The sequence below is a fragment of the Callithrix jacchus genome, chromosome 4, assembly GCF_049354715.1.
Source record: "Callithrix jacchus isolate 240 chromosome 4, calJac240_pri, whole genome shotgun sequence".
Taxonomy (NCBI): Eukaryota; Metazoa; Chordata; class Mammalia; order Primates; family Cebidae; genus Callithrix; species Callithrix jacchus.
Genome location: NC_133505.1, coordinates 146048253 through 146075999, shown reverse-complemented (window position 1 = coordinate 146075999; position 27747 = coordinate 146048253). Strand labels below are relative to the sequence as shown.

The 27747-nt window shown below is 39.8% G+C and overlaps 1 protein-coding gene across 3 annotated transcripts in view; it reads left to right on the top strand.

Moving 5' to 3' along the window:
* Positions 1-3102: 3102 nt before the first annotated feature.
* Positions 3103-27747, top strand: part of TXLNB (taxilin beta) — a 49871-nt gene continuing 25226 nt past the window's right edge. The window contains exons 1-4 of one of the 3 annotated variants that reach the window (XM_078370198.1): positions 3103-3180; positions 5758-6181; positions 16083-16174; positions 24240-24410. In XM_078370198.1, coding sequence (XP_078226324.1) covers positions 5758-6181; positions 16083-16174; positions 24240-24410 — 687 coding nt within the window. In that variant the 5' untranslated portion in view covers positions 3103-3180. Of the gene's footprint in view, positions 3181-4023; positions 4151-5743; positions 6182-16082; positions 16175-24239; positions 24411-27747 lie in introns of those variants that run through there. The other 2 variants (XM_002747075.6, XM_017971435.4) reach the window with 2 other exon arrangements.

Below are 27747 nucleotides of genomic sequence, written 5' to 3'. Positions count from 1 at the left end.
TGCAATCTCTGCCTCCTGGGTTCAAGCAATTCTCCTGCCTCAGCCTCAGGAGTAGCTGCACCACCATGCTCAGCTAATTTTTTTGAATTTTCAATAGAGGGGTTTCATCATGTTGGCTAGGATGGTCTCCATCTCCTGACCTCATGATCTGCCTGCCTTGCCTCCCAAAGTGCGGGGATTACAGGCATGAGCCACTGCACCCAGCCTCTCAGACCTCTTTTATGAGAACACAAATTCCATTCATAAAAGCTCTACCCTCATAATCTAATCACTTCCCAAAGGCCCCACCTCCTCATACCATCACCTTGGGGTTTATGATTTCAACACATGAATTTTGGAGGAACACAAAATTCAGACCATAGCAAGCAGTCAATGATGCAGTTGTACATCAAATGAAAATCATAGCACATGAAATCATAGCAGGCCCATGAATAAAAACCATGTAATAGGCCAGGCATAGTGGCTCACACCTGTAATCCTGGCACTTTGGGAGGCTGAGACAGGCAGATCACTTGAGGTCAGAAGTTCAAGACCAGCCTAACCAACAGAAAGAAACCCCATCTCTACTAAAAATACAAAATTAGCTGGGTGTGTAGGCGCATGCATGTAATCCCAGCTACTCAGTAAGCCGAGGCAGAAGAATCGCTTGAACCCAGGAGGTGGAGGTTGTGGTGAGCCGAGATCGCGCCATTGCACTCCAGCATGGGGAGAAAGAGTGAAACTTTGTCTCAAACAAAACAAAAACAAAATAAAAACAGAAAAACCTACGCAATAATTTGAAAAAATCAAGTGTTGAGGAAATTCCCAAACCACATTGTATAGAAGAGTACCAGAAACTCAAAAAAATCCAGCAGTCAGTATAATATTCATGTTGCAAAGTAGCAATTTAAGTTCAGCGAAACAATATCTGTCACATAAAAGTAGTGTTATTAATTTGAATTACATGTACTGATTTTGTAAGGCTTTAAAATATATACATTTAAAAATTTATATTATATAACTACTGTAAGCATAAGGAGTTTATCCCATTTTCATATTAGTACATATGGGTTCAAATAATAATACAATCCTTCAAATAATTTCCACATTATTTAAGTTATTCTGTAAGTGAATCTGTACGTTATTTAAATTTGAGCAGCACTCACTTGTTTATATTTACTGAGAGATCTGATCGGGTCAGTTTGCTACAATCCAGGATGGAATGTCACCCAATTTGTAGCACTTCCCAAGTATTCATTAACTTAGAAGAAAGTACTTTTCTCTTTCATCAATTTTAATTCACCAATTTAATTATCAGATGATATAGTGAACAGCTTCATTGTCTTCAACACTGGAATTTCCTTTTCTTTTTTTTTTTTTTTTGAGACAGAGTCTTGCTCCATTGCCAGACGCCAGGCTGGAGTGCAGTGGCACAATCTCGGCTCACTGCAAGCAACCTCCGCCTCCCGGGTTCAAGCAATTCTCCTGCCTCAGCCTCCCCAGTAGCCGGGACTACAGGTGTGCGCCACCACGCCCAGCTAATTTTTGTATTTTTAGTAGAGATGGGGTTTCACCATGTTGGCCAGGATGGTCTCTATCTCTTGACCTCGTGATCCGCCGGCCTCGGCCTCCCAAAGTGCTGGGATTACAGGCATGAGCCACCGCGCCCGGCCAGCATTGGAATTTCTTTATCCTGACTTCTGCTTGTTGGGTGCACTCATTAATATATAACTTATGCCTCCCATAAACTCAGAGAAATAAGTAGGAAAATATTGGGGGGTGGGATGTTTTCATTTCCTTTTGCTGCCATAACATCTTATCACAAATTTAGCAGCTTAAGAACAACGTAGGTTTGTTATTTTATATTTCTGGAGGTCAGAAATCCAAAAGGAATTTCACCCGGCTAAAATCAATATCACAGGATTGCATCCCTCTGGACGCTCTAGAATCTGTTTCCTTGCCTTTCCCAGCTTCTAGAAGCTTCCTGACCTACGCTGAGGTCATCAAATCTCTTTTTTTCGCCTGCAATCCTACTGCCTTCCTCGCTCATTTATAAAGACCCTTGTGATTACACTGAGCCCACCCAGATAGTTCAAGATAATCTCCCTACATCAGGGTCCTTAATCACATCTGCAAAGCCTCTTTTGTCATGTAAAGTAACATACTCAGGTTCCAGGGAATGGGACAGATCTTTTGTGTGGCATTATTCTGCTTACCACAAGGGATGCCACTATGTCCAGCCTGTCCCCAGAGCAGAAACTGATGGAGGAATCTGCTTTGGAAGTATGAGAACACAAGCTCAGAAAGAAAAAGAAAAGAGGAATGGATGGAAATTAACAGAGAGGCATTTCATGGTGAATCAGAAAGAGGTTCTTTTTCTGAGGGGGATCAAGAAGCATTTTGAGAATTTACAAAGCCGGGGAAAGCCACAAACTAAGGAAGAAAAAGCAGACTGCTTCCCTACGGGTTTGTTTGAACACAGTTACCTGGGAAAGACGGCTGCGAGGTCACACCAATTACAGCATGCATGAAGATTATACTTAGTTCAGTTCCAAAATCACCATCTACATTTTTATTTCAAACTTTGCAGACAAACCAAACAATGACATCATAATTAAAATGGTTCCACCACCTCCCTGTGCTGATGCCATTGTTTTTCTTTTTCCATGATTCCTATAAGAAACCTGACACTAATTAAGCTAGCGCAAGAAGCAGCAGAAGAAAAAAGATGAATCATCCACCACTCTGCAGATAAACCAAGAAGTAAGAAAAACTGATCTCTACCCAAAAGGATAATGGTGAAAGATTGCATTCGCAAAGGGGGTGATATACTCAGAGCTTAAATTTCCAAAGAGACAAACAACATGGAGAGTCCGATGAGCTCTACCAGCTGCTTCTCTCTGCTAAGACGTTTCCCCTGGCGACAGCTAGGGAAGCTTGGGTGTATTTTCCCCTTGCTGTGTCATACGATGTGCCTTTCCCTACCCCCACCTCCTCCAGACTGCTGCCTCCATCAGTGCCTGTGGCGTGCGTGTGTTTGTGTGTGTGCATGTGTGTGTGTGTGTGTGTGTGTGTATCGGGTTTCTCTCTCCCTTGTAAGAACACCACCAGCCCGCCCCTCCTGCTGTTGCTGCAGCTCTGACTTGCTTTTTCCTGCCTCTTTCCTCTCCTCTCTCTTCTTGCTTAGCTCCTTGCCTTCTGGTAAGTATGACAAACACTCCCCCAAGCCCTGTGAGAAGACGTAGTGTGCGGTTTGTGGTGTTCAGAACTTGCAACTTTGAGATTGTCAGTGAACTGTTGGAGAACTTTTCATTGTTGTATTTATAAATAAAGTGTGTTCCTCAGGGCGGGATGTGTCTGTGATAGTCATCTGGAATAGCCAACACAAGTGAAAAGTTCTCTCCCTGGGGAGGGGAAAATAAGGCAATTAAGTTTATTTAAGAAAAAAATTAGAAATAATTTCTTTGCTACATAATATAAAACTAATGATTTGAAAGTAACAAAGTTCTTTGACTATGTTGTTTTTTTCCCCTCTTATGAACTTGTCTTGAGGCTACTTGTAGAAATTGAGTTGTCCCGGGGTTTATACTGACTATTCTGTTTTAAAGTAAATGTGGAACAGGAGTTTAAAGAGTAGCCCTGGAGTTAAGAATTAAAAACATTAATGACTGTGGCATCTGATAAAGAATGAATCAAATACAAACAACCACTTGGATTTAGACTAACCAAAGTGAAACTCCTATGGACAGTCTACTTTCAATTAATTATTTTGAAGTTTGTTTTACATGAGATTTTATTTCTTCCCATGGTAGTCTCCTGAGCATTAAAACCCACGTGCGGATTTAAGCCAGTAAATGTTTACTGTTTTCAATTTGATTGAAAAATTATTCTCTTGATTTTCAAGGATGAAGTGCTAAATGCCATGACTCATTTTAGAAGAGCTTAAAATAGCTTCTGGCTGGACAGCAGGTGCCATGTGTCTTTCTCTGAGTTTGGGGTTGGGGCGGGGGATAAGTTATATATAGATGAGCGCAATCAACAAGCAGAGGTCAGGGTGAGAAAATCCCAGTGACGAAGATAATGAAACTGTGTGCTGCATTATTTGGTAATCAAGTTGGTGAATTCAAATCAGTGAAAGGAAAAAGTACTTCCTCCAAGTTATGAGTGCTTGGTGAGCATCACGAGTCGGTGGCAACGTCTCTGTGTTGAGTTTTCTGTTCTTGTTGGTGTCCGAGCATTTGATTGACATCTACTGCCCTGAGAACAGGAAAAGGAAGCTGTGCAGTTTGTAAAACTGTATGTTTTTGTTTTCACTTTCATGTTACCACAACAGCAAAATCTGTGAGTTATGAGGATCTTGCCATATTTTTATGTTGCTAATTGGCAGCGTTATTGCTAAATATTATTTACAAATAAAATGCACCATAACTTAAAGGGCTAAACCAAATCTATTGCAACCCTAGAAGTCATAATAGTCAGAAACCCTGGAATCTCTGACTCACTTCCATCTCTAACCCTTTCCTAAGAGCCATTATTAGTTGAATTATTTCTCCAGTTGGTTTCCTCCTTGTTTATGAAACATTGCTACTTCTTAACAATTATTGTTTTTCTAGAGCTTCCTGACTTAGAGAAAATTGTAATCTGCTTTTTCTTTTTAAAAGTTGGTTTATATATTGCAATAAAAGAGTATTATAGAAGTTTAAGGAATTGTTGGTATAAGCATCACCATGTTTCTTTTCTATTTTTCTTTCTTCCTCTTTTTTTTTTTTTTGAGATGAAATCTTGCTCTGTCTTGCCCAGGCTGGAGTGCACTGTCGCAGTCTTGGCTCACTACAACCTCTACTTCCCAGGTTCAAGCAATTCTCATGCCTCAGCCTCCCAAGCTGGGTATACCAGTGCCTGCCACCACACCCAGCTAATATTTGTACTTTTAGTAGAGACGGGGTTTCACCATGTTGGCCAGGCAGGTCTCCTGGCCTCAAGTGATCCACCTATCTCGGCCTCCCAAAGTGCTGGGATGACAGACATGAGCCCCCATGCCTAGCCCATGTTTACAGACTACTTGGTTTATTTATTTATGTCTTCCCTTATTCTCTGTCTTATTCCAAAAATGATGCCAGTTCTAACCTCAGAAAAAGTATTCGTGTTGCTTTTCTGAAAAAGAAAATGCCAGAAAAGTGAGAAAGCACTCTTGTTTCCAGTGTAATAATGCATTTACATCAAAATATTCATACTAAGCAGAATATTGAATTATGGATCAAATAGAGCTTACAGATGTTATGAATCGTTTAAATAAATTCAATGGGTCTTCTATTAAATATTTTAACTTTGAAAGAAAACTAATGCCATTTTAGATTTAAATATTTTAAATATATGCAGTCATGTGTCTCCAGTGATTATTAATCTATAGAATTATAAAGGAAAATTATAATGCAAACTGGCTAGTGTAGGCAAAATGACAAAATATGGTCACAAAAAAACAACAGAATGAATTAATTTCTCAATGTGAATAATAAGGAATACCACTGAAAATTGAAGATCAAAACCAAAAATATGCCAGTAGTATAACTTGACTTGGTAAAAGAACTTCCACTGTTTCTACTTTAATAATTGTAACATGAATGGTTTGTGAAAGGACATTCACTCTATGGTAGAAAGCATAATTAGTTGGTATTCACTTGGGGGATATCCCTGCCATTGAAATGTAGCATTGATATGCAGCAACTAGGTTCGCTACATAAAGCCTAACTGTGCTTACCTCTAGATACTACTCCCAAGATGGAGGCTAATCACTCTGAACAGCTTGCAGCTGAACAACAGTCAACACCTCCAGGGGACAGCTCATCATTACCCAGTCACAATGGTCTGGAGAAGGAACATGGCCAGGATTCTTCAACCGCAGTACAATCACCAGAGAAAGAGGCAAGTGCACACCCGGATATCTCTGAAGAGCTGAATCGACAGCTGGAAGACATCATTAACACTTACGGGTCTGCTGCCGGCACAGCAGGGAAAGAGGGCTCCACCAAGGCCAGTGAGCAGCCTGAGAATGCGGAGTCACCTGACAATGAGGATGGGGACAGTGAGGAAACAACTGAAGGGGCTGGAAGAGAACCTGTTGCTTCTGGAGAGCCGCCTGCTGTGAAAGAGCCTGTCAGCAATAAAGAGCAAAAATTGGAAAAGAAAATCCTAAAAGGATTAGGCAAGTAGTTATGTTCAAATATATTACTTTTCTGTGTAGTATTCCTAAAAACGGGGCACATCTTTCAACCTTCACTAAAAGCCACAAATAATATTTGGATTACTATAGTAGTTACACTTTAATAATTGTAACATCAATGGCTTGCAAAAGGACATTCACTCTATGTTAGAAACCACAATTAGTTGGTAATCACTTGGGGGATATCCTTACCATTTAAATGCAGCATTGATATGTAGCAACTAGGTTAGCTACATTTTCCCTTGCTGTATTTGTCCCTAGCCCTTTCCCCTCAATAGAGCTCAGGTGAAATTTTCAGCATGTTACCCACCCACCCTCTGTTCCATGGCTTCCTATTGCTCTTAGGATGAAGACCAAAATCTTTAACATGTTCTCTAAGATCCTAATGGTCTAACTCCAACCAGTCCTAGTTTTATTTCACATTACTCTAACCCACAACATCACCTTCCTGTATTACTACACTCTGCCTGTATTACTACCACCACCACTACTGCCTAATAGCCAGTCGTCCTGATCTTGTCTTTTGGGTCTTTGAACATGCTATACTCCATCTCCCACAAGGCATGTGCACATCCTAGTTTCTTTACCTAGAAATCTCTACCTATCCTCCAGTGCCCAGTGAATGTTTATTAATGCCTAGTCTTTGTGAGGCCCTGTGTAGGCGCACAAAGATAAATAAGTCATGGCCCTTTGGTCAGGGAGCTCTAGATGTAGAGAAAACAGAAGACATGGAAACTAATTATATAGGAGAAGTGCAAAAACAGGAACAGGAAAATTTTTTAGGAGAGCATGGGAGTTTAGTAACACCAATGATGGCTGTGAAAAGAGGGTGAGAATGTTAATTTTTTTAACTATGAGTGAAAGCATGTTACTTACATAGGAAAGTCCCTCGGCTTGTCTTTCCTGGTGGAAACACTCGCTACAAATACCCCCTCCTATGTGATACTTCCCTGACATGCCCAGGCAGTTAGCATCACCTTCCTTAGTTTTCCATTAAATTTTCGGCAGCAATCATTTCTTTATATACCATGCTAGATGGAGACTCTATCAAGGGCAGAGACCACATCTTATTTGTTTCTGGAAGGCTGTGTGGTAGAGTGAAAGACCATGAGCACTGGAATCAGAACTGGGCTCAAACTCCAGTTACCAGATTATCTATAAACCCGAAAATATGCCTATACTGAAGTAGAACTTTTTCTGCAGTGAGGAGGTATATCCAAACCTACCCACAAAGGCCAAGGGGGCTGAAGGCCATAAAAAGAGGCTGAAAAGTCCAGTTTCTCCAAGAGAAATATTTCACAGGCTCTTACAAACAATAGTGCTGTCTTGGGCCGCAGTGAGACAGTGGATGCCTGCATCCTCCCTCCAGAAAGCATCTTTTATATAGCAAGCTTTCAGGGTAAAGTCAAGTGCAGCTGGTCACATCTCGGACTTTCTTGCAAAAACTCATGACCACTGGGTACGTTAGATAAGCATCTTTCTGAGGGATTATCTATGCTACAGGCATTGTTTAATGACCTTGCTAAAGAACAGCGGTCAACCTTTTTGGCACCAGGGAAGACAGTTTTTCCATGCACTAGGAAGGGATGGTTTCAGGATGATTAAAGCACTTACATTTATTGTGCTCTTTATTTCATTATTATTACATTGCAACATACAATGAAATGATTCTCACCATAACGTGAGTATCAATGGGAGTCCTGAGCTTGTTTTTCTACAACTAGACAGTCCCATCTGGGGATGATGGGAGACAGTGACAGATCATCAGGCATTAGGTCCTCACAGGGAGCATGCAACCTACATCCCTCACTTGCGCAGTTCACAATAGGGTTCGAGCTCCTGTGAGAATCTAATGCCACCGCTGATCTAACAGGAGGTGGAGCTCAGGTGGTAATGCAGGTGATGGGGAGCAGCTGTAAATCAGATGAAGCTTTGCTCCATCACCTGCCACTCATCTTCTGCTGTGCAGCCCAGTTCCTAACAGGTCATGGACTGGCATCAGTCTAACCAGCACCAATTTCCAGGGTTGGAGATCCCTGCTGTAGAACACCTTTGTATGGAGGAGTCAAACATTAGTCATCATGGCAGGTTTGCTTCAAGATGGTGTCAATCTTGCCATGTCACAGGCTGTTTCCCTGCAGATATTGCTATGATGCTAAAACCCATTGCTACAATGCTTTCAGGAAGGGCTAAATAACACATTCAGGTAGCATACTTGACCCAACTAGTATAAAATTAAAAGAACCCAGATAATAACTTTAAAGTATCTTCAAGTTCCAAAGTGCAGGGTTGGAATCACTGTAGTGTTTTGGAACATGGAAAAGCATAATAAAATTGCTCTGTGTTACAGAGCATCTGACCAAACATCTCAAATGTGTCCCTTTGCAAAGTTAGTTTTATTCAAGTGTCCATAAGACAATAACAAAATTTCATTCCAGAGATAAACAACTTCAGGTGTTTCTAACCGGAAATGTTATTTTAAAATCACCCTAAAACTTTTACATAGCAATTTGTGTGTGTGTGTATGTGTCTGTGTGTGTGTGTTGTGTGCGTGTGTGTGTTGTATTGAGTGGAAAGATATGAAGAAAGTAGGGACAAAGTTAAAATAACCAATTTGGGTTTCTACTTTCTTCCATGAGTTATTTCATAATCTGAATTAACCTTAAAATGATCAAATAATCAGGATGATGTTTTTAAACATTCCAGCTCTCTAATTCTGCCACTATTTAAATATTATGAAATTCCAACTGTGTTTTACCAAAATCAACTCTGTAGATTAGAGTATCTAGGTTTGTCCACTGTAACTGAGTGTGTGTGGGCTCATGAGTTTCTGTGCCTTCCCACTCAGCATCATTAGCATATTGTTGTAAACACTGTACAATTTAACAGCTACATTATGCATGAAAATGACATTTTTAGGCTAACCTCAACTTGTAACCACCATTTTAAACTTTCAGTTTTCTGCAAGTGGCTTTGGCAGCCTTCTTAGCTACTTTTCAATTAAATGGTATTATGCTATCGTTTAGATCAACGGTTTTTCACCTTAACTGTTTACTAGAATCAGTTGCAAAATCTGTGAAAAATGTTGCTCCTGAGCTCCCACACACAGACATTTGTGTGGCATTTATAGGCCTGATCTGGTCTCTCAGTTCTTTGAACATGCTATACTCCCATCTCCCACAAGGCCTGTGCACATTCTAGTTTCTTTACCTAGAAATTTCTACCTATCCTTAAATCCCCAATGAGTTTTTATTAATGCCTCGTCTTTATGAGGCACTGTGCTAGGTGCACAAAGATAAGTAAGTCATGGCCCTTTGGTCAAGGATCTCTAGGTAGAGAGGAGAAGGACGACACATAAGCAAATTGTCATATACAGTAAGTGCAAGACCAGGAACGGGAACATTTTTAGGAGAGCATGGGAGATGTTCATCCTGGTCAGTTTTGACACAAACAGACTGTGGAAGCAATGGTTACGATTCTTCACAAAGTGTTTTCTCCACTCTTTTGGAGAAAACATAAAAATGTGGCTGTGGTCTCCTTTTATAACCTTTTTAGAACATTCATAGAATTTTAATAAATCATTCAACCCATATCTGAAGACATATTCTAGATTTTGCTTATATACTTGATCAAAGATGCCTTTAATCAATGAATTTATCAGATGCTATTTGCTTTATTGGTACATCTGAGATGCCAAAATGTTTTGATTCTCTACTCCAACATTTTCCAAAGTGTGTCCACTTTGGAATGTTTGGGATTTCACAAAGTTAAACAGTTCCTTTGCTGCCAGAATTTTCTGACCTTTAATGCATACACAATGAAAATCGAAAATAGTGATGGGCATAGTTTCCATCACTTCCAAAACTTATTGGATCAGTGAGAGCCTTTTTTTGTACAGAACACCTTGAATATTTGGAAAATATCTCTACAACTCAAGCACCCAGGACTTATTTTTCCTTTTGAGGTTGCATATTCTCCTACAATAAACACACGACATACCAGAGCAGCTGTGGAAATATTTAGAAATCTCTCTAGAAGGTAAAGTCACTTTCCCCTTGGCATCTCAAATGAAAGAAATGAAAACAGATTTCCCATTATGCAGCACCATGCCACGTTCACATCTGAAGTACCCCCTTGCTCTCCTACTCGCATCCTCCAGATTGAAGTATCTCTCATTTGTCACTTCTTTGACAACATTACGTGGGCTGAGGGGAAAACAAAGCTCATTTATAGGGCTATTCTGAGCTCTGAATCCATCTAATCAACCTACTAATTTTACAGACAGAGAAACTGAAGCCTAGGGAGTTTCAGAGTCTGCCAAAAAATGTTACTCATCTAGTTGATGTGATTGTGACATTAGTCATAAAGCAAGTGACGGATCTTGCGTCACTGACATCACAGGACCAAAAGCGTACAAAGTAAGCATCATATTGGTTAAGGAGCATTTATTACAGCTCAGTTAATAAACTTTGTCTTTCTAGTTTCAATGAGCTTCAGTGGTACCTTCTGAGAGGCCTCTGACTAGGACATCAGTATTCTGAAATGTCTTCGGACACCCGTTTACATAGTATTCCTTTTTGAGAAGGAGTCTTGCCTTGTCACCCAGGCTAGAGTACAGTGGTGCGAGCTCAGCTCACTGCAACCTCCACCTCCCAGGTTCAAGCAATTCTCCTGCCTCAGCCTCCCATGTAGTTGGGATTACAGCTGTGTACCACCATGCATGGCTAATTTTTATATTTTTAGTAGAGACAGGGTTTCACTGTATTGGCTAGGCTGGTCTCAAACTCCTGACCTCAAGTGATTTGCCCACTTCAGCCTCCCAAAGTGCTGGGATTCCAGATATGAGCCACCACGCCCAGCCCATAGTCTTCCTTTGAATGGTCACTTTCCTAGATAGTCTATTTCAGCCATTTTAGCCAGATTTCTAGTTTCTCTGAGAGAGTAATAACCTACTGCATTGATATAAATGCTAAATTTTCTGAAGGAGATGGTAAGAAGACTAGAGAAATTCAAGGGTAAGAAGAATAAACAGAGACATAAAACTTCACAAGTAGATTCATGGAGAAGCTAGAACCTAGACCGGACCCTGACAGGTAGGAGGGTTTACAGAAGCAGATGGAAGGGAAGAGAAAACTGTGTTGTGAGGAAAATTATCAGTACTCTATTCTAACCAAGGTAGGGATTGGATAGATGGATAGTTTACTGTTTTACTAATATTTTTATTTTTGTTATTGCTAATAGTGTATACACATCATCAGTTGACCTAATAAGAACTCCAGATCCACTCTCCTACTGAGTAGAGGCCAAAGTTCCCATATAAATTTGAAAAGGCCACTAAAAGATAAGAGAGAGAAACTGTCAGCCAAAGAGAAAAAAATCTCACAAAAAACATAGGCTGGGTGGTATTTCCAAAACTGATAGAGGCCGTCAAACCAAATGAAACAATGGGAGGTGACAGTGAGGAGTAAGAGAATCTTTGTAAATCTAAAAAGTGAACCATAATAGTCTCAGATAACCAATATCCATCCAAATAATGTTGCTTTTGTTTTTGTTGTTATCTAAATCAAGCTAAGAATGGTGAAAGCTATTTTAGTTGTGAAATGACCAAATCTTAAAGGTTGAACTCAGAATCCATTTAGTCAAGCCACTAATTTTATAGACAGGGTAATTAAACCAGAGAGTTTGAGAGTCTACAAAAAAAAAAATCACTCAACTAGTTGATGGCAGAGTCAGTTCTGGAACCCAGGTCTCCTATTCTTAGTCCAGTGTGAATGTATGGATACATAAATCTTACTTCCCTTAAAAGATACCTATAGATGCTCAGGATTTATCTCATGCTTATTTTTAGAAATCATAGAAAAAACACAACTAACAGTGAAATATGAATCTAGGTCTAACATTTGGGAAAAGGACATCAACAGCCTTTCTGGCTTTAAGTTTCTGCCACAATACATGGAAATCAGGAAGGTGGGTAGAGAGGTACACAAGTACATATTCATGACTAAATTTAACCCCGAACTTCTAAAAATAAAATAATTTTGGAAGAGAAAAGGCATAATTTTGTTTTTGGTTTTGTTTGTTTGTATGTATGTTTGTTTTGTTTTTGAGAGATGGAGTCTTGCTCTGTCACCCAGGTAGAGTGGCCTATCTCTGCTCACTGCAACCTCTGTCTCTCGGGTTCAAGCTCTGAGTCTCCTGCCTCAGTTTCCCAAGTAGCTGGAAATACAGGCATGCGCCACCTCACCCAGCTAATTTTTGTATTTTTTAGTAGAGACAGGGTTTCATTATATGTTGGCCAGGCTGGTCTTGAACTTCTGATCTCTGGTGATTTGCCCACCTCAGCAAGTGCTGGGATTACAGGTGTGAGCCACAGCACCCGGCCAGAAAAGGCATAGTTTTGAACACATTAAATCTGCATAAGTTGTCACCAAACTTACTATAAACAATCATTACTATGCTAAAAGTTTCAGAAAAATCCTGGTCCACATTTCTGCAGCTGGCTTAGTTGCCTTTAATTTCAGGTTCTTTGTTTCTTTGATGTAAAAATAATTGCTCTATCTTCTAATAAAACTGTGCCAGTGACCACAGCCATATGTGACAGCGCTGTGTCTGCTACACAGGTGGCTCCACTTTCATGTCGACTTCCTACCATGCTGAGCATTTCGGAGTATGGGTGCCTTCCCAGCTTTAATGAGGAAGAAATGAAGCTTGCTTTGGAAGGACATGTTAGGAAGAAGGCAGGTGATTCCCTCCTGATAAAACGTCCCTGAATGAAGTCAGTTTTCCTTTTGTATTTGACACTGTCATCAAATGACCCTATTTCCGTGGAGATGTAGTGACAGCCTTTCGTAGATGACGAGCAAGTCTCTCTCTTCCCCTCCTCCGTGATTACTCCACATAGCACCCTAGTCCAACAAAAACAGTGGAAGTTGAAGAACTGAGGTCAATGATGTCGTAAATTTATGAATTCTGCACATGCCCATCTCCAGTTCCCTGGGTATTTTGTTGAAGGGAAGAATAATTTTTGAAGGCATATTGATGCACCTGAATGTCAACCTTCTATGCAAAATAACAGGCTAGAGCAGAAAGAGATGTCAGTGAGTGTGAAGATTAAAAAACAAAACAAACAAAACAAAAAGAAACCTCTTCTCACAGTTACCGAAAACAAACCTAAGGAGAGAAGGCACTTAATGTGGGAAGAAAGCAAGAACCTTTGGACTCCCTCGTTTCTATCTCTCCCAAACAAGACTTGCAATGATTTTATATGTCAGTACACACACTGAGTGCTATCCCAGCATACGTAAAACATCACAGATGAGAGTAACACCTGTCTTTTCTTTAGTCTGTCACTGAAAGTAGTTTTCATGACAGTGTTTATTTGATTCACATGATACCAGTTTGAGCTACTTGGCTTTGTTTTATTCTATTATTATGGTCGTTTACTGAGCACTCACCATGGGCTAAACACTGTTTTATGTCCTGGGCCAAGAATGGTCAAGAGCAGTCTCTTGACTTACAATAGATGACACTCTAACTTGGGATAGCGGTCTTCATGTGGTGGGCACCTTCCCTGGACTGAAGACAAGGGTGAAGGGACGGCCTGACCGATGCAAATCCATCCCTGTCACTAGAGAAAAAACTCAAAGCACATGTTTGGCAGGGCTGAGGCAGCAGTGATTCTCAGCTGCAGAGGGCAGCACGTATCGCCACGGCCATAACTGAAAAGCTAGGCGGGACCCTACTCACACCCACCTTCCCCTGTCTTGGGCGGTGTCTCTAATCTGAACTGACTCACTGAGCAGATAGACAAAACTAACTGTTGGGAATGAGGTCAGTTTTTCAACAACAAAAAAGTTTCCTTCTATTCCTCAACGTTTCTCTGGTATCAGAATTCCGCGTGAGAGTGCAGTGACTTAGAACAAGTAAGGCAGCCTTGGATTCAAGCCTTGGCTCTGCCAGCACTAATCGTAACTTTGGCCATTTCTGGGCCTTTAAATACTAAAATCCATAAAATTAACCAGTTAGTCTGGATGCTCTTTGAAATTCCTTCTAGATCTAAGATTTCTTGGTTCCATATAAGGTTGCCAGATTTAGCAAAGGAAAATACAGGATGCCTAGAAAAACTTGAATTTCAGGTAAACAACGAATCATTTTTTAGTACAGGTACCCCCATGTCCTGTATTTCATCTGGCAACCCTAATTTCATGACGTATGTGCCTCTCCAAGATGAAAGCAAGTACTCCAAGGGCAAATGCCTGTTCTTGGGGGAAAGGTTGTCAAGGTTGTTAATATTCTTAAGCAGACCGGGTGCTGTGGCTCACGCCTGTAATCTCAGCACTTTGGGAGGCCGAGGTAGGCGGATTACCTGAGGCTGGGAGTTCAAGACCAGCTTGACCAACACAGAAAAACCCATCTCTACTAAAAATACAAAATTTGCCAGGTGTGGTGGCACATGCCTGTAATCCCAGCTACTCGGGAGGCTGAGGCAGGAGAATGGCTTGAACCCAGGAGGCGGAGCTTGCGGTGAGCCCAGATTGCACCACTGCATTCCAGCCTGGGCAACAAGAGTGAGATTCCATCTCAAAAAATATTTATCTATCTATTCTTAGGCAGATTTGTATCAGGAAATGTGGGCCGTGTTGTATGACTTGACCACCCTACTCTGATTAAACAGAGTGGTTTTCATAGATAGATAGGGATGGGAAAATGCCCCACCTTGCTTGGACTGTTGGAAGAGATATAATTAGTGGCCAATGTGGGCCTCAGCCTTCCACCCGCTTTCTCTCCCAGCTCAGCTCAATGGTGGCTTGAAGACAAAATTTCCAGGCACCACAAAAGGGCAAATGGGCCCTTTGAGCTTAGTAAGACAAAAGCAAGAACAAAAGGAAAAGAGAAGGAAGAACCTGAGGCTCCCTGTTAAATAATCATGAACAGATTAATTGTTTTAATGTAACATAAACTCAACTGGAAACAAAATGAAACTGCCAACCGATATGAAGGCCCAGGTGGGATAGAGGAAGGCCCAGACGGCTGAGTCCATGATCACAGAGACACAAAAAGCTTGTGGAAAGCCCTCCATGTCTTTGCTTGATTTTCTTTCTATATTGATTTTATTCTGTTTGGTAGGAAAGAGGATCAGAGTTATTCCCACTCCAACCCCAGGGAATGGGTTTATGTACAAAAAAGAGAGACTTGGCTCCCCCACAAAAGAGAGGAAAGCAGGACCAAAAGAACAAAAAACATGGAAAAAAATGGGCAGACGACTTCATCAAGCTTCTCTGCATTTGGCTGGAATCCTAGCAACTTCGGGTTGCTGTTTCATACTAGTCATAAATTTTGATTGGCTGTTTTGCTTCCTTTTTGTTAATTCAAGTTGGAAAACAGGTGAAGTATTCTTCCGGAAAGTCAGTATTTTGATGCATAAAATCTTTTGATTCTGAAGAATAGAAGGAGGAGTGATAAGAATGGATTCTTGTGATGAAATCTGGGGGACTTCTGTTAGAGCAAACATTTATTGAGAGTCCGCCATGAGCCTCACACCGTAACACACATTCACAAACTGCCCAACTGACATTCACTCCATAAGGTAGGTGTCATCCTTTCCATAGGAAAGAAAATTATATCTGATAAGATGAATGGCTTGGCCACGGTTGGGAATAATTAACAAGTGGTCAATCTGAGAATCCAGCCCTTATCACCTGACTGCAAATTCAACACTTATTTTTTCACGCCTTTTTTATGTATATATAAGTATATATAATAACAGTGTCTTATTTATCACATATTACAGATATGCTGTTAAAGTTGCACACTTTCTTCCTGTATACATTAACATATTTATAAGAATTTATAAAATGATATCATTTCATGTCTTTTCTTTAAGGCAAAGAAGCCAACCTGCTAATGCAAAATCTGAACAAGTTGCAAACACCTGAAGAAAAGTTTGATTTTTTATTCAAGAAGTATGCTGAATTGGTAAGATCTCTCATTAGCTTCTTTTGTCAGAATGATTCAGGCTCTGGTTAGAGCTCAGAAAAGGAGACTTAGTTTTTCGTGTACATCATTAAAGAGCATGGCTGGTAACTTTGAACAAGCCTGAGCTAGAATTCATAAAAGAAGAATTTCTTAAGGAGAAAAAAGAAAAGAAATGCTGAGAAATAACAGCAAGAGGGAGAAAGAGACTAGAATTGGAGTTCCTCCACCTCCAATTATGTGTGTAATTTTGGGAGTAGGAGACTGAAGTATACATGATTGAAAATTGTAGATATTTTAAAGTTCTTTTTAGCTTTGGCACAAAACTATATTACATTGAGAAATATACTCAGTGCAAAGATAAACAGGCCAGGTGCAGTGGCTCGCACCTGTAATCCCAACACCTTGGGAGGCCAGGATAAGAGGATCGCCTGTGCCCAGGAGTTCGAGACCAACCTGGATAACTTAGTGAGCTCCCATCTCCACAAAAAGTTTTTAAAATTAGCTGTGCATGGTAATGCGCACCTGTAGTCCTAGTTTCTCAGGAGACTGTGGCAGGAGGATTGTTTGAACCCAGGAGTTTGAGGTTACAATGAGCTGCAAATTCTGCCGCTGTACTCCAACCTGGTGACAGCAAGACCCTGTCTCTAAATATAAATAAATAAATACATACATACATACATAGTAATAGCTAGCTAGAAAGATAGATAATATATCTTCACTTTCATTCCGTTCTCCTACCTAGGGTTTTTGAGAGCCACAAAGGGAACACAGTAAGGGGTTCAGTCAATGCCACCCTTCAGTTCATGGCACATTCTAGTCTGGTCCATTTCTGTATTTATTATCTTTGATCCTCATTCTTCTCCCCCTTGCCTACAATAGCAAAGCATTTCATGTGGATTGTTTTGTACCTGGTTGTAGGTGCTCCTAGGCAGCCCCCTTCTCAATAAATTGAGCCTAGGAGCAAAGGAAGCCACTCCGAACCATCAGAGAATCTTCATAGTGGACTGTCTCCTTATCAGTAACTCTAGAATTGGCCAGTTGGAGAAAAGGGGAAGGTTTAGTAAGCCTAGTGCCTCTAGTTTCAAGGAACAACAAACGCCTGCCAATCTGAGAATGAATTGTAAACAGCAGCATCTGAGGTGCTAACCCTTCAGATTATGAGACCTGCAGCTAAGATGTGGCATCCTCTCTAGCAAACCTAGGCAGTGGCCTTCTCCTTTATTTCCGGCTTTTCTTAAATAAAAAAAAATCTTTTGAAGGAATGGCCATCAGAATCTCTATCTGTTCCACTTGGTTATCCAAATCAGGGAAGGAAAATAAACCATATTACCCAATCCCAGTGACATACCTCTTCCTGAAATGCACTGTGACCAGAGTCACTGGGTTAATTCCCACATGTTAGCACCTCACTAGCTCCTTTTGATTATGTAGGTATCATGTTAATCATGAAGTAAAATAAATCTTACTATACATTAAAAGTTCACACTAATAGTAGTGAAGTTAGATGGACCAAACAGACTTATTTTTATAGAAGTTGTTGAGAATAATCTTTCTTAAAATATAGATATATGCATTTTAGATAAATTGACATAGTTTGGGAAACTTTATTAAAGTTAGTCAGCTCCTTGAGTTCTTAATATTGGACTTGGCATTTATATATTGTGCATCAACTCTGTTGGCTATCAGAACACTATAGGAGTGGACAAGCTGTTCTAGCAACTTTGAGCATGTCCTATATGGGGCATATGTAAGTTATTTATACACAAGGAAATCTATTTTATGTCACTGTTGTTTAGAAGAATTGCATGAAATCATGTAGTTGCATATAAAAAGTAGTTTGAGGCAAAACAAAAATTCTTTCACTTATTTCTTTTGAAGAAACAGTGACAGGAGAATGAAACTTAAGACTACATATAGCAAAAAAATTCATCCAGGCAGTAGGTTGAACCGCCCCCAACAGTAGATTTACCATTGTGGCTATAAAAGCTTGAACTTCAGGGGGTCTCACTTACATGGGTACCTTTGAGGCTCGGGCCAAATTCTCTTTAATTTTTTTTAAAAGAGAGCCTCCAAAATGGAATAAGCTTCAGGCCCACAAACTCTCCGCCCTGTTGCCGGAGTACACTTCCGTGAGTGACTTGTTTCCTTTGTTTTCACTCTGAATCTAGTCCTGTAATCTTACTGTCCTTCTACCTGATGCATCCTGTTATGCTGAGTTATTGTGCAATAGATCCAGAAAAATTCTGAAACTCGAAGTGCCTGGCTGATTGCTTAACTCGGCCAACAATATTTTAAAATTGTTTTTTAGACACACAAATGACATCATGAAGATACCTAATGCTGAATACACAAAATAAACAAAAATATCTCTACTCTCTCGTGTAAAATACAAATTTGGTTTTATGCATATTATTTTACTGTTCTACTGTGTATGCAGAGATACTTTTTATTATAATTATAGTCACAAGGTACATATAAGTTGATATATGGTTTTCTTACATGACAGACATTTTTCCATATAATATACAGTCTTCATAAATATATTCTGTAAAAGTTGTACCATATTTCATTAACTGTATCTACTTATTCAATAATTTGAAGATAATTAAATCCTCACTATTTTGCTTTACCAAATATTTCTGCAATGAATATCATCATGCATTAGCTTTGCTTTTTTTCTCCTTAAGAAAAATTTCCAGAAATAGGATTACTAAATTAAGTAAGATGAGCACTTTCTGATTCTTCAACTTTACGGCCATATTGCTTTCAAAAAGAACAGTAGAAACTCACAAAGCAAGTATCAGCATATCAGTTTTCTTGCAACTTGTATTGCATTGGCTACCAACAATTTCATACATAAAATGAGTTAAATGTCAAAAATAATATTTTCCCCCCAAATCTGGCCCCTACTCTCACCTTTCCATGTGATTCTCACCCATCCATCCTGGCTCTTTTCAGTATTTTCTGAGTCATTTTTCCTTTGCCCCTTCAATTTATCAACTCATACCAAGGCCATTCATGTTTGATTCCCAGCGCCACGTTCTGTACTTAAGGGCACCAGGCAGCATTCTAGACTAATACAGGACATGACTGATGGCGCTGCAGTCCCAAGGCAGTACATTGTGGAAGGATCACTTTTCGAGACTTACCAGTATTTTCTCCATGAGCCAGGGTTGCTCACCCTGTTCTCAGGGAACTCCCTGTAGCTTCTCATCCTCCTAGCAAAGCAGTCGCCCCCAGTAAACAAGAGATTATTTTTACAGAGACCATATTCAATTCAAACCTTACTTGCTATACTTCAGCATTTATATCATCTCTTGTACTAAACTTTCAAACCTGAGAGATCATCCTAGAAAAAAATGAATAGGAGAAAAATGACCCAAAAAAACCTATTACATTTCCTTTTCAGAAAAGAAAAATTATGAGGAATTTCAATTATTTATGTGGAGACAAAAGCCTATTTCCTTGCTCACTGATTTGGATATTAATATAGAAAATGTCTAAAATATAAGTGTTTGCAAGGAATAAATCATCAAATTCAAAGCTGTGAATCAAACTGCCACTCTAGCTCACTTATCCTTGCAGAGTCTAAATCCTGTAATATTATCTGACATTGTATTCATTAATAAATAAGGATCAGCTCATTAATAAATAAGGACACTTCATGACTAAATTAGGAAATGGCCTGGGAGAAATATTTTTTTGCATTTAACTTCCTCATATGTAGTTAAAGCAACATCAGTAATAGGATTTTAATTTAGTACTTAGCATTAATTTTGCTTTTTAACTTGGTAAAAAAAGACAAAGAAAACAAGAGAAATTACAGACAAAAATTCTATATGCCTATTACCATTGTACAGAACTGTGCCTAAGATAAATCACAAACCCTGTTGACTCGGTTGCAAGGTTTGCTTTCATTCATTAAGAAACCCCACACATTCACATACTTCACATTTACATTTGTGAACAAAATTATCCACATACCACAAAAGAAAAGCCAGAAAGTTAAGGATTTTTATTTTATAGCAAGGTAAGATAGATCTAACTAAATTCTAAATTTGGGTGATCTTGCAGTAAAAGCAAAACATTAAAGGCCGGGCATGGTGTGGTGGCTCCTACCTGTAATTCTAACACTTTGGGAGAGGCTGAGGCAGGAAGATCACCTGACACCAGGAATTTGAGACCAGGCTGGGCAACATAGCAAGACCCTGTGTCTAAAAAGCAAACAAAAAAAAATCAGAATTAGCTGTGTGTGATGGTGCACGCCTGTTTCCCCATCCACATTCCCCATTCATGTTCACCTTCCTTTGCGTGTGCCGGGACCCTCTGCCTTGAAGGAATGTCTGCTTCTCCCCTGTTCCTTCAACCTAATGTTTAGATTAGACTTACAAGACTCAGTTCAGATGTTACCTCCTCTTGGAAGTTCTCTAGAATATTCGAGCGCTGGTTAGTAACCCCTTCTCTGTGTTGCCTACCACAGTGCTGTACAGCTGTCTGCTTTCTTGTGCTAGGCGGTAAGAACCTAGAGGGCAGGGAATGTGTATTGTTCATTGTCCCTGATGCCAAGAATCACTTGAATATTGGCTGAATTACTTCATTAATAATTTAAAAAATTTTAAATGTAAAGGACAGTACTGGTGTATTATCTGGCTTAATATTAAAAACAAAATAAACAGACCAAGTGCAGTGGCTTGTGCCTGTAATCCCAGGACTTTGGGAGGCCAAGGCAGGTGGATTGCTTGAGCTCAGGATCTCAAGATGAGCTTGGACAGCTTGGTGAGAATCCATCTTCACAAAAAAATTTAGCTGGGCATGCTGGCGCACATCTGTAGTCCCAGCTACTCAGGAGGCTGAGGCAGGAGGGTGCCTTAAGCTAGGTGTTCGAGGCTTCAGTGAACTATGAATAATTGTGCCACTGCACTCCAGCCCGGCTGACTGAGCAAGACTCTTGTCTCTTAAAAAATTAAAATTACTTTGGGAGGCCGAGGTGGGTGGATCATGAGGTCAACAGATTGAGACCATCCTGGTCAACAAGGTGAAACCCCGTCTCTACTAAAAATACAAAAAATTAGCTGGGCATGGTGGCGCGTGCCTGTAATCCCAGCTACTCAGGAGGCTGAGGCAGGAGAATTGCCTGAACCCAGGAGGCGGAGGTTGCGGTGAGCTGAGATTGCGCCATTGCACTCCAGCCCAGATAACAAGAGCGAAACTCCATCTCAAAAAAAAAAAAAATTAAAATTAAAAATCAAAATAAAACATTAAATGGACAATGAGCAAGCACAAATCATTTCTCTTTTCAACTTATGAAACACCTATAGGGTGTTTTCCTCCTGACACTTAGATAAAGCCACATTCTCCAGTGTTCCCTAAACAGGGGCAGTTTTGTCCACCAGGTGACAATAGGCATGTCTGTCTGGAGATACTTTGGGGTGTCACAAGTGGGCAGTGCTACTGGCATATACCAGGTAGGGGCCAGGGACAGTGCTGAACAACCTACAAGACATACGGTGGCCCCAACGACAAAAATTATCTGGCCCAATATGTCACTTGTACTGGGGTTCAGAAGCCCTGACATGTGGTTTAATCTTCAGAAGGTAAAGTCTAAACCAGAATGGCAACAATAATAGCAATATATAAATTTCTTTTTTTGACATGGAGTCTTGCTCTTGTCCTCCGGACTGGAGTGCAATAGTGTGATCTGAGCTCACTGCAACCTCCACCACCTGGGTTCAAGTGATACTCCTGCCTCAGCCTCCCAAGTAGCTGGGATTACAGGTGCCTGCCATTATACCCAGCTAATTTTTGTATTTTTGATAGAGACAAGGTTTCACTGTTTTGGTCAGTCTGGTCTCGACCTCTTGACTTCAGGTGACCTGCCCTCCTCAGCCTCCCAAAGTGCTGAGATTACAGGCATGAGCCACTGTACCGGGGCTACAATATAAAAATTTCAAGAGCCGACAATGGTCATTTAAAATCCAAACATAAGTACAAGAAATTTCACTCCTATCTAATAACTATTGTGCAAAATGAAGGACCACATCTATTCTATGAGCAGCTTTGCATGAGAGATATTTAATAACAGATTACTTATTTTCTAAGGAGGAATCTGTTTCAATCAATATTTTTAGTAATGTAGGTCTTGTTTTTCCAATGCTAATTTCCACCAGTAGCTAGAAATTGCATGTAAGTATGAAGATAGAATATCATATATACATATCCTTAGCTTTACCTGGCAATGACTTAAAATGTTTATTTTAGGGTGGCAGGAGGGAGAGAGGAAAGAAAGAAAATGTGAACTGAAGAAAGTGTGACAGTTGTTCATCTCGCTCAGAAAGAACAACTGCTTTTTAATTTTTATTTTATTTATTTATTTATTTGAGATGGAGTTTCACTCTGTCACCCAGGCTGGAGTGCAGTAGCATGATCTTGGCTCACTGAAACCTCCGCCTCCCAGGTTCAAGCGATTCTCCTGCCTCTGCCTTCCAAGTAACCGGGATTACAGGTGTGAACCACCACGCCCCACTAATTTTGTATTTTTAATAGACGGCATTTCACCGTGTTGGCCAGGAGGCTCTTGATCTCCTGACCTTGTGATCTGCCCGCTTCAGCCTCCCAAAGTGCTGGGATTGCAGGCGTGAGCCACCACGCCCGGCCCCGATGGCTTTTTTAAAATGGAGAAACTGAGGCACATGTCAGGGCTTATGTGGCATCTATATCCATTTGCATTAGGCTCGGTGAGGCACCAAACACCTGAGGTCCAGAAGCACCAGGGCTTTTCCTTCTGTTCACCAACAAAGTCATTATTAGGACTAGTATTTACCTGGCTTAGGCACCGTCCAGGCACTACAGGAACTGAGGTCAGTGGAGGAAATGGCTCTGGACAAGGGGCTACTGCTTGAATGTGGCCCCAGTGATGGTCAGTCTGAGATTGACACTCTTGAGAGTCCACTGATCTCTCTCTGGAGGCTTCTGAGGTTGATCTAGAAGCCAGATCTAGAACCTCACCAGATCTAGAACTTCATAATAATATTCCCTGATGTAAGAAATAAAAATACATTACATGCAGTTAAGTTTACGTTTCAGCAAACAATAGATAATTTTTCAGAAAAAATGTCTCATGCAATATATGGAGTATATTAATACCTATGCTAAACATTATTTCTTATTTATTTGAAATTTAAATTGAACTTGGTGTCCTGCATTTTACTGACAACCCTACCCTAGAACTTCAGCATCCGAGATGGAAAGTACGTGGTAAGTTGGTTTCATGTTCCACACCAGTCCTGATACAATACTTGAGTTACAGCTGCTGGAGGAACATGAGAAGAGTTCACCTGGGCTCAGCAGAAACCAGCAAAATGATTTATTTGTTGTAAGCACAGAGCGGGTGCGGGTGGGGTGCAGCAAGGCAGGTTACGGATATTTGCTATTCATGCTGTTGAATCGTGCAGTAGCTATTTTTGATGCTTTGGTGAAAACCCGTCAATGGTTAGGTAGTGGAAGGGTACTTTCTCTTCTCCTTTCCCACACACAAACAATCCACACTCAGAGCCAAAATTATAAAGAGGACTTCATTTTCTGTTTACTGGGAGGCTGCTTTTCTATTTCCTATTTTTAAAAATAGTGCTATAAGCTTGTTTCAAGGAAGAATGATGAGAACTGAATGAAACCCAAGCAGACAGCCTGTTGATCATTGCCTCAGTGCAAGGCATCGTCATGAACCCTGGCAGCTTACAGATTCTGAGACGTGCCTTTCAATTTTGTCTGGCTATTCAATATTGGTCAGATAGACTCAGGAAAAATATTTAAAATATTTTTAGACTCTCCCAAAATAGATCCAAGTAAAAAGAGACTAATAATAACAAAAAACCTATAAATGCCATGCTTTAAAAACTATACCTATAAATGCTACAAAGGTGACATTTGTTAATTTCATGTATTGGAATTGGAAATTGGAAAACATGTTTCCAAACAACCATAGAGTAATCTTTAGGTTTGCTATTTTTCTATCGACTCCAAGGAGATCTCTGCCATCTTCTTCCATTTTGTATCTCCATGTGTACAGTTGGATGAACATCGTACTGAGCAAAAGAAGTTAAAACTCCTCCAAAAGAAACAGATACAAATTCAAAAAGAAAAGGACCAGTTACAAGGTGAACACAGCAGAGCTATCCTCGCTCGAAGCAAATTGGAGAGTCTATGCCGGGAACTGCAGAGACACAACAAGACTCTGAAGGTATGTGTCCCCTTGACTCAGAATAACAGACTTTCTTTCATGGGGCACAGAGATAGGCCTCTGCTACTCGTGGAAAGAGTGTAAATTTTATTTTATTTTATTTTATCTTAAGACGGAGTCTCGCTCTGTCACCAGGCTAGAGTGCAGTGGTGCGATCTCGGCTCACTGCAACCTCTGCCTCCCAGGTTGAAACGATTCTCCTGCCTCAGCCTCCCAAGTAGCTGGGACTATAGGCACACACCACCATGCACCGCTAATTTTTGTATTTTTAGTAGAGACAGGGTTTCACCATGTTGGTCAGGATGGTCTTGATCTCTTGACCTCGTGATCCTTCCGCCTCGGCCTCCCAAAGTGCTGGGATTACAGGTGTGAGCCACTGCACCCGGCTGAGTGTGAATTTTAGAATCAGAGAGGCTTGGGTTCAAATACTGGCTCTGCCCCTTGCTTGCTAGTAACCTTAAATCATTTTACCTCCTCGAGCTACTTCCCTCATTTATAAAATGGAGATTAGACCAGCTTCACTGTGTGGTTGGGAAAAAATTAGATGAATTTGAATATGTAAGGTACCCACATGGTACCTGATAGAGTGCAGGCCCTTAATCAGATGCATAGCATTCCCCTTACCTTTTTATTATGTTGAGTTTGTATCTAAGGTAGGCCTTAGCTCTTTATAAAAAATACATTTGTAAAGATTCAACATTTTTGGCATTCTGCATGATGTGAGATAACTGGACACAAACCCAATTGACAAAATGAAGTGAGATTGAGAGCCAAAATGTCAATAGTCATTTGAAAAAAAAAAGAAGCTATTGGAAAAAGCACTGAAGCTCTTCAGGCTTAATTATTCAATCTACAAATAATAGACTGATCACTTCATTTGGTCCACCCGGGTTTCATTAATTACAGCATAAGCCCTAGCAGTGTAGTTAATTTGATTACACAGAGACACTAGCTGCATTCAATATAGCAAGATGCAGGGCTCTCCAAGATGATACTGTGCACAGCCCCAATCCCCTTTTCAGCTGAAGATCCTAAAGCTTTTGACAAACAATAATTAGTTAGACACCAATATTCCCATGAGGTAGTTATTATTATAAGTGTTTAAAAGGAGATACTTCAAGAAACAGAATACATGAAAATCATTGCTGAATTTGTATAATTGAGTTAGAAAGAAAAACACAACAGAATCATGGTTCCTCATACTCCAAATTGTTTTTTGATATCTGGGAAATGGAGAAGTGGGGTGACGAAGTCGAAGTCTCAAATTGCAAGGTTTAGGAGGTGGGCTACTGGCATCTTGTCAACAATGGCACTGAAGATAGACAACCGGGCTGAATGGCGGCCTGAGGATGGAAGCATTGTCCTCAACTCAAGATCTGGATTCAAAGGATGCATAAATCTCCTGTGTGTCTACATAAATCCCCTGGCTCTCAGTAATGTTACATAGTAAGGAGATAAAAATTAAATCAGATAGGGTGGAATCATTTATCAACAAAGTGATATGAAGAGTGGAATGACACAGCGTGGTCTTCTTGGGTAGTATTAAAAGAAAGATCAGCTGGTCACAGTGGCTCACACCTGTAATCAAAGCATTTTGGGAGGCGAAGGCAGGATGATCACTTGAGCTTGGGAATTCGAGACCAGCCTGGCAACATTTATGATAGTGAGACGTCATCTCTACCAAAAATCAAGAAAATTAGCTGAGTGTGGCACATCCCTGCAGTCTCAAGCTACTTGGGAGGCTGAGGCAGGAGGATCATTTGAGCCCAGAAGTTAGAGCCTGCAGTAACCTATGATTATACCACTACGCTCCAGCCTCAGTGACAGACCAGCGTCTCAGAAAAAAGAGAGAGAGAGAGATCTTATTAATACCATCCAACCAGCTAGAGACCCTTCCCCACCAAAAAAACAGAATGATCAAAGTGGCAAGAAACCTTGTAAGTGTGCCCATATACCCTCAGTAATGGCTTCCTGTTATGAACAATGACAGTAAGTATCATTATTATGCCAGAAGTTGTGCTAAGTGCTTTATGTGCATTATTTTATTTAATCTTCACGGTAACTCAGTGAGGATTAAGATCTCCACTTGATTGATGAAGAAACTGACACTCAGCAATCCAAATCGGTTGTCTAAGGTCAAGCATATTTTAAATGTCAAAATCAAAATTCAAATTCAAAATGTGTTCAGACTTTCTAATTTTTTTTTGACCCAGGGACTATTTAGAAGTGTTATTTAATTTTTATAACGTATCATACACGGTCTATCTTGATGCCATATGGACTTCAAAAGAACGTTTTTCAGACATTGGGTGTAGTATTCCATAAGTAACAATTAGCTTTAAATTATTTAGGTCTTTTTTGAATTTTTTATCTATCAGTTGCTGAGAAATGAGAGTTAAAAATCTCCTCATATAATTGTGGAATTGTCTACTTGTTTTAATTATGTCTATTTCTGCTTCATGTACTTTGAAGCATTAACATTAGGTGTGTATACATTTATGATTATGTCCTCTTGATGAATCGGTCATTTTACCATTATGAAATGTCTGTTAGTAATAATCTTTACCTTGATGTCTACATTATCTGATACTAATTTAGCCACTCTAGTTTCTTACTCTTACTGTTTGCATGGTGTATCTCTTTTCATCCATTCACTTTCAGCCTGTGTCTTTATATTTAAAGTGCATGCTCTTAAGATACCGTATAGCTGGATCTTGCTTCCTTTCGTTCCTACAGTATCTGCCTTTTAATTGCAGTACTAGCCCATTAACATATAATGTACTTACGGATGTGGTTTGATATATGCCTCCATTTTATTATTTGTTTACTATTTGTCACCTCTACTTTCTGCTGCTTCTTTTCTTTTCCTGCCTTCCTTTGGATTATTTGAATATTTTAAAATTACATTTTAATTTATCTCATATTTTTAAATTATAACACTTTGCATTATCTTTAGTCGTTGTTCTGTGATTACAATATGCATGCTTAATTTTTCATAGCCTTCCTGGAGTTAATGTTGTATTATTAGTTCACATAACTGAAGAAACACTGCAACTGAATAGAGCAATTTACTCCCTCAGCCTTTAAGCTATCATTACTATATATATTATATTTACATACTTTCGTCAAGCCAATGAGACATTATTATAAATTTTAATTTAAACAATTACATGGATTTCTTTTTAAATTAAAGGCAAAAACTATCCCTTTTATTTACCCAGATGTTTACCATCCCTGACACTTACTCATTCTGTAGCTTCACATTTTTATCTAATGTCATTTTCCCTCAGCCTGAAGTACTTCCTTCAGTATTTCTTTTTTTCTCTTTCTTTCTTTC